This window comes from Poecilia latipinna, unplaced genomic scaffold, assembly GCF_001443285.1.
Source record: "Poecilia latipinna isolate Pla-1442-1.1 unplaced genomic scaffold, P_latipinna-1.0 Scaffold958, whole genome shotgun sequence".
Classification (NCBI taxonomy): Eukaryota; Metazoa; Chordata; class Actinopteri; order Cyprinodontiformes; family Poeciliidae; genus Poecilia; species Poecilia latipinna.
Genome location: NW_015113574.1, coordinates 162,902 through 171,214, shown reverse-complemented (window position 1 = coordinate 171,214; position 8,313 = coordinate 162,902). Strand labels below are relative to the sequence as shown.

At 41.0% G+C, this 8,313-nt stretch overlaps 1 protein-coding gene across 1 annotated transcript in view; it reads right to left on the bottom strand.

Annotated features, from left to right (window-relative positions):
- Positions 1 to 758, bottom strand: part of LOC106958038 (opsin-3-like) — a 14,060-nt gene extending 13,302 nt beyond the window's left edge. The window contains exon 1 of the mRNA XM_015049735.1: positions 305 to 758. Coding sequence (XP_014905221.1) covers positions 305 to 677 — 373 coding nt within the window. The 5' untranslated portion in view covers positions 678 to 758. The remainder of the gene's footprint in view (positions 1 to 304) is intronic.
- Between the last annotated feature and the right edge of the window lie 7,555 nt (positions 759 to 8,313).

Here is an 8,313-nt window from a genome sequence, read left to right as displayed (position 1 = left end):
CGAAGAAAAAAAAAAAAAAAAAAAAAAAAAAAAATCACATCTAAAACGGAATAAAAACACAAAACGGTTGATTTACAAGAAACACAAAGACGTGAAGCAAACATTATTCGGTCTTGATACGTGTGGTTTTGTCATTAGTAGGTACATGTTCCTCCTGGACAGGTTCTCGCTCTTCAAAATGAGATTTTCAATCAAAGTGAGATAAACCCGGTTAAAAATGAAGGCTACAAACATAAACACACAAACCCGCATGTTATGATTTGTTATCTCTTTGTTTTTCTCCAATGTTGCGCATTCTACTCACCGCAGAGGGAGTTGGCGAAGCCGTACCACACGCATCCCTCCGCTCCTATGAGCCAGCGTCCCTGCGTGCTGGCCGCAAAGCTGAACGGAGTCCCGAGCACGCACACCAGCAGGTCGCTGACGGAGATGTTGATCAGCAGCAGGTTAATGGGGGAGCGCAGCATCTTGTAGCGGCAGAACAGAACCAGCACCAGCAGGTTGTTGAGGAGTCCGAACGCTCCGATGAAGCCGAGGCACACGGCCACGACCAGGTGCCCCGTCGGGCTGAGGGTGGTCCGGAGCGAACCGCCCCCCGGGTGCCCTTCCCCGGCTCCGGCGCACAGGGCGCTGTTCAACTCCGCGCAGCCGCTCAGGCTCGCGTTGGACGCGAGCATGGCAGTCCGTGTCACTGCGGCGGAAACACACCGGGCGGCCACGGCGACTAATGAGGCGACGGCATTTCTGATTTTTTTTTTTTTTTCGTCCCCTCTCAGTATGGAAAAATAAATGAACTCACTCGCTTTCCTTTACAAAAGAATAATAATAATAATGATAATTTAAAAAAAAAAGTCTAAATCAAGTTGGAAAAACCTGCAGATTTTAGATCATAAGAGGTTCAGATGGGAAATTTAAAACTTTTTTTCTTTAATTTTTTTTTTCTTTTTTTCTTTTTGGTCGGTTCGTGGGGACGGGAGGGGAAATGGGAGAAAGGGGGAGGGGGGCTTGGAGAGGTGTTGTAAAATGTTGCAGGAGAAAAGTTTGGTTAAGCTCTGCTCCACCGTGTGGCAGTCTCTGACTCTCATTCTTCCCAGAGACGCTGCCGTGTCTCATCCAGTCACCTTCCCTTCTCGGACCGTATTTAAATCACCGCCGCCCCGCTCTCCCGCAGCTGACGTTCCCGGAGCGGAGGGGTGGGGGGCTGGACCGGCTGGGCGGGAAAAAGAAATGAAAAAAAAACGAAAAAAACAAAACAAATTAACGGAAGAGCCGCGTGGAAATCCAGCTGCGGGACCATCCAGCGCTTCAGAGAGGATTCTGTTCCGACATATGCCGAGGGCTCGATTAACCGAGTCCGCCTTAAAAGTTTCAGAGCTGCTTCTCTTTCTCCTGGCGCTGTCCAGGGTGCTGAACACAGTCAGTCCCAGCCTCGTCAGAACTACAGATGGCTTTGCATTATAGAGTAAACCTGTCGCAACAATCAATGAATCGCATACTAAATTAAAACCAGCTTAATAATATCAGTTTGCATGATTAGTTGTTTTACTCGTCTCTCTACCAAAAACTGGGTGATAAAAGTCTCCAGTCTGGTGCACTGGTCTCAACTAGCCCTCATTTGAAGGACAATTTAGTACACAGACTTAAATATATAATATATATATATTAAAATTAATATTATTTGTTGCTTATGTTTTATTTACTTTAAATATCTAAAATATCTTCTGGTTTCGATGTTAAATGTTTGTTAGAATTTAAAGTCTGTTGATCTATGAGAATGTGTTCTTATTATGCCATAACCATTACATTACTTGAAAATGATCTCAAAACAACAACATTATCGTTTATCGCGAAAATTCTGGGACAATTTATCGTTCAGAAAAATTTGTTGTCGTGGCAGCAATATTGTAGAGTCTTAAATATCTTTCAAACATACATTGATTCCCTCATTCACACTTTGTCATGCTACACTCAGAAACCTCAGAATTGCTTTTTTGTGTTAAATCAACACAACCTTTAGCAAAAAGTAACTTAAACGCGTCTACTGCCAGTATATTTACTTTTTTCTAAAAATGAGGCAGCGTACGCAAAGTTTACTTTTATTAATGAACTACATTTGATGTATTGGCATTGTGAAGTTTTCTTGGCTTAAACTGAAAATGTACGAAGAGAAGACTAAGACTTAAACTTCTACTTTGGTGAAGGAATATTAACAACAGCAGCTTCCTCATAGCGCCTAAATAAACTCATCCTTACAGCATGATGCTGCCATGGCGTTGTGCTCAGAAAAGCCGTTTTTAACCACATGCACAGGTTAAATACGAGGCTCCAGTCTGGTCATTTAAGCTCCTCCCCTTTTGTTTTGAACAAACCATGAAAAAAAAACATTTATTATAATAATAATAACATGATGCATTTTATTTGAAGGCGCCTTTCTCGACACTCAAGACCACCTTACATAATTGAACATGAAAACAGACAAAATTAGATTACATAGTAAAATTATAAGTATAATAGTTTCTATGATTGTTGGCACCTTTAGATCAGAGGACACAGATGAACGGTCTGCAGTTTGAGGCGCGATGCTTTACGGATTTGGTGCCATTTCTTTCTATGCGTATCGTCTTTGGTCTGGTCTGAGAGACATTAGGGACTGGAATAAATCTAGACAGTGAGGAAGCAAGATGGCATTGAAGGTGTTAATTTTCTGCCTTTTTTTCCGTTTTCATGTGCAGAGTGATTTTAGGTTCGAACCTGACTCCTGGGGATGCACAGATAGGAACATTTGCACAAAAAATAAAGAAAAAATCACAAGCAGAGCAAAACCAGAGAAGTAAATAATCAAAACACATAAAATCCAAACACAACTAAACCAAATAAACAGAAGAATTCAAACTCCAAGTCCTTCCAGTCAAGGATCTTAGGCACAATGTGTTTGTATTCAAATGTTTTAAGTTAGAAAAACTATATTACCACTTGTTGAAATCAAAATTATGACTTGTAAAGTTGTAGATCTGTTATCAACCCAAGTTTAAAATTTAGGAATAGCTGCCATGCAGTTGTAGGCATTGCTCCGTTATGAACTGGCAACCTGTGCAATGATCTGCTCCACTTCAGAGCCAGTAACTGCTGCAGATATTCACTGTGTTGTACGTCTGTAGTTGAGTTAAACTCCTATCGTCAGAAGTGATAATTATTAGCTTGTACCTGCAAATGTCGAGGCTTTACATAAGGCACTGCAATGCTAGATATTAAACAGTCTGACTTTCTGAGTCACAGTTCCCATTTCTGGGGCGTTCTCCTTGGATTTCCAACAGCGAACTCTGAATATCTGACTTCTTACTGCAAACACATCTGAGCAGGACCAGACCCACATCCAATACCAAATGGGGCTGCCACACACAAACAAAGTGTCTTCCTGTACCAGTGGCACACAAAGCTGTGTAACCTGAGAGCTGGAAAATCTTCATTTAGACTCCGACATCAGCTAGCACCTCCATTTTCATTTACAACGACGGTAGCTTTGATTTGTGTTGGAAGAAGGAGCTTGGATCTGGGAATGACGTCACGCCTTCCAGGCAACATATTTTCATATGGAGTCTGTACAGCGTTGTGTGTGTGCGTGTGCGCCTGTGCGTGCGTGCATGCATGTGTGTGTCAACTGCTTTATGAAACACGAGCCGACAGAAATACTACTGCATATTTTATACCTCCGACTCTCTCCATATGTTTTATATGTGTGGCAGCAATGTAAGGTATCGACCTCAGGAGAGATCTCAGAGTCTGAATCAGAATTCAAACTTCAGGGCTGGTCTAGTTGCATCTTTTGGCTGGAAACTTTGAAAACTCAATCACCAAGTGCAATTTTTATGCACCCCCAGAACATGTTCAACTGAAGAGCGACATCATTCCCGTTTCTGAGATCCCACTTCCGACTTTTGTATATGGAACACAAAAGCTGGAATACGTAGCTTTTTAAAATATATTTGTGTGTATTTTACATATTGGTTAAAACTGTCACTGTGACGTATGACATAGATAATCTGTGAAAAACAAATCAGTGCTAACTACACAAATAAAACACTTAATCAGAAACAGCCAATCAGAGCCAGGGTTTTAGCGCTGTGAATCATATGCAGGTAGGTGCTGCTCATACCCTCCTCCTTAGCTCTCTGCTAACACTACAGCTCAGGCCAGTTAGCATGGCCGCCGCGGACGGCAGGCAAACAGTTTTCCTGTAAGTTGCCTCACTGCCATTAGCACATTTAGTAGCGCGTACACAAGCATGATTGACAGCGCCAAGACTCTCCTCCTGGCTCTGATTGGTTGCTTTTGACCCGGTGCAGTGCATTTTTCCAGATGCAGCACTGGGAAGAAGAGGAGGAGGAGGAGCTTGATTATGTCTCCAATTATACTGTCACAACACAGGGACAGTCTGAAATACATTAGGACTGTTTTTTTTAAATGTATCTATAAAAGTAACAAATAACAGCTTCAATCTCCAGAAGGCTGTCAACTGTTCTAATAAGGTCGGGTTCCTTTGAAGGAAAAGGGAACCAAAGAGAGGATGGACGGAGAAGGAGAGGACAAACTTTTTGGATCTGACTTTTAAAATCCCTCAGCGGGCGAAGGGGTCGGCGTTTCTGTTTCTATTCCACGTGTGTTTTGTTCACACAGACAAAGCTCTCCAATACGTTAGGTCAAACACCAGACTTATCTTTATTAGCCCACACAGCGGGGAAATTCACCGTTTCCCACAACGGCTTTGTGGGACGCACGATGATGACTGTAGCTGCCGTTCCTCCAGCTTTGTTCATTTTTCCAACAAATTCAAACAAAAATCACAAAATTAAAAAAAGATAAGTTTTTGGCTACAACGTGACGGAACATGAAAAGGTTTATGGACCGTGAAGGCTGGATACGACACCAGGAGCAGACCAGCGTGCTGGGATCTCCTGCTCAGCTCCTGCACCCTCACAAAACAACAAAAGCCTTTAAAAACGAGTCGAGCATAAGTTCAAAATGTCAGCAATTTACTGCTAATTAACTTCCAATCCCTGTTGGCTTTCGGTGAAACTGCGACTTCTCCCAATTACGGTAATAATAATGTGCCCTCTATTATTCCTGACTTTGAATACAAAACAAAAGTTCAAGATTTCGAGAAGGAAACTTTATCTTCGCCATCATGGAATGATCCGGAGTCTTTCCCACCAAACAGGCCCCTTGTCACACTGGGACCAAGGTAATTACCCATCAGCCGGGTACGGTGACATTTCCTGCCCGAATTCAGGCCTAATTGAGTTGAGTTAAGAGACGTGGGCTCTGCTGTGAATACCATCCTCGTTTTTCTTGGACAGGGACACTGGAGCGCTGGTATTTAACAGGATGTTTAGGTCAGCCTGGTGTGTGCAGAGGTGATGAGCAGAAACACAAAGTACAGGCAAGTTAAAGCTCATGATGAAGCAAAGCTAACTGCACCTCATATGCACTTTCATTTGATTTGCTGTCTTATTATGCTTAAGATCCTCAAATCTTTAGTTTGTTTTTTTTTTGGCAAGACTTTATTTAGCGTAAGACTGACATAACACCTGTCATGAACATGAAGGAGTCTTTATGAATGTCTGTGACTGGTGTCATAAAGTGTCATTCGGTAAATAATGACACTTTTAATGCAAAGTTGCTCTGCAAGTTGCCAAACAAGTTCATTAAAAGTGCCAACTTTGCATTAAAGTGTCATTATTTAAAACATAATGCGAAGTTTGTACTTTTAATGGACTTTTAATGCAACTTTTAAAACAACTTTGCATTAGAAACGTCATTTCCCAGAAGTGGAATCTGTTTCTCTTCTGCTAATAAACCAGATTTCTTTTACGGCTGCTTTAAGAAATATATTAAATGATGTAAAACACAATCAAACTACCTTCCAATTGTGGGAATTTTTTTTATTTTTTTTTGTATCAGGACATAATAAAGAAGATCGAGTCCTTACAAGGTTCTGAAATGATCTAAATCGGACTTGGAGGGGCTGAAGAACACCACAGACTTCACACGCCACTTTTAAAAAGTGGATCTTTCTTCTCCTGTCGGTTTAAGAGGTAAAGCAGAAACCGATTGGAGGCCCTTGATTAGCTTAAGATCAACAAGTTTGAGCAACTCTATGATACTTGAGACTCTTTCGTAGTTTGCTGATCTGGAGTCAGCCTGGCTGTTTGCCTTCAGACGTAAATTGGCTTGATTCCCGTAATCTATACCAAAATATTCACTATGCAACGATACGATTTTAAAATCTGTATCGGTCCTGATTTTGAAAAAAAAAAAAAAAGAGAAAAAATCTAGATCAGGTTTCGGTAGTCAGTAGTTATGGTTCTTGACGGGACAATTAAAGAAATACTGCGAGTGCAGCTTGTTTCGTAGAGCTGTAAGTAATTTGGCAAAGAAGATCCCAAATCAACCATAGGATTCCTGGAACAATGGCCTTTGGAGAAACTGGACCAAAGTAGACTGATACAAGGCAGTGTGTCATGTTTTGAGGATTTCTGCCACTGCTATGCCATAATAGTTTAGCATTATGACTCAGTTGTATAAAAGGCAGAGTATGGGACATTTCGGAGCGTTTATTGTGAAACTGGAATATTTTGTGCCGTGGAGGAACACCCGCCGTGCTGACACTCGGTTCTGAGTTTGTATTTACAAGTAAAGAGGAAAAAAAAAGAACATTTTCTTCCCGCAGCTTCAGCTCCAAAGTGGTGTCGGAACAAGGCAGTGAATACTCGCCTGGCAAATAAAATGAAACAGATCAAATCCCTCAAAATTCACATTTCTCTTCAAAAGAATTGAAATTAAACACCTTTTTCAGCACTTGTCCAGTTATCCAGTTAGGGTTGGGATTGAGCTCAACTCATTGTAAATTTAGTTTGTTTGTTTGTTTGTTTTGCTTCTTTTCAGAGCCGCTGTGGCAGTACATGTATTTATAGATGCCTTGGTCTATAGCATAGCAGCAGAATGACAGATTCTGCTGCTATGTTTTATGCATTATGTGTGTGTGTATATATATATATATATCAGTGCAGGAATCTTGTGTGAAGGAAACTTTCATGATTTCCCTAATTTATTGGTTTTCAGGTCAGTTCTTTTCATCCTAAATATCGACACATTTGTTGTCATTTTTTCGACTAACTTTGAAGAAAGACGTATCTGGAGATTTTTGAAAATCTTTGCAAACCAACTTTGTAAAACGGCTCCAGACTGAGTCAGCTTGAATGTGACAAATCAGTTTCTACCTTTTTCTCCTTGTGACAGATTTTCAGCTGGACTTTAGGTCCGGACTTTGACTGGGCCTTTCCGACATGACCTTTGGTCTAAGCCAGGAATGTCCAAACCTTTTGAAAGCCAAAAAAAGTAACAAAAAAAAAATAAAAAAAAATCAACTTCTAAAACCCTAAGATCTTTTAATGGAAATTCTGTTCCTGCTCAAAAACAACAACAATGCATCAACTATTAATTCAATTAAGCAAACTATTATCAATTAAGCAAAGAAAATACCAGTAGTATAATTTTTTTATAGGAAAAGAATGCGGGAATCATCATAGATACAAAACTTCAGAAAGGTTTTGCGTGATTTCTTTGTTGAAAGAAACTCAGCCACTTTGAAAACTGAAAATCTGAAGATCTTTTTGTAGCAGTAAAACCACGGTTTAGGTCACTCTTTAGCAGTTTTGTCTGTATCTTTATGGTAGAGTTGCTCTTCTTCCACTTCACACCCCTCTGTGCCGGCGTGTTACATGGTACATGAATTAACGATGAGATGAAAAAAAGTTTGTAATCGCAACACGACAAAGTGTGGAAAAGTTGATGATGTAAATATTTATGCGAGGCCCTCAAAACCCGTCTTGTCCTCCTGGACTGCTGAGCCTGGTCAGGGTGCGCTTGATTTGTTTATTCGTTGCACACGGTGAGACTAAACAGAGCCTCGCTGTCGGGCTTAAAGCAATACACGATGCATCCCAAAGGTCAGACGTTACAAGGTCAAAGTGTCGCCAGGCATCAGCGGCTGAATCTGAATAACATGCATGTAGAGAATGCAAATGGAGCCACGTCCTGCCGCTGTCGCGTGCAGAAAACAAACAAATGTGTCACAGAGTCGAGGAGGAAGGGATGAGAGGCTGAAAACCGGCGATTTGAAGGTCATCAGGCACAAGGAGGGTTTGACTAGGGATGGATCTGCTAAAGCACTGAAGCAGAAGTCGTGTTTTTTCACAAACTTTTTTATTTGTTTGCTTGAATAATGATTTTTATTACACATTAGAGGAGACATAA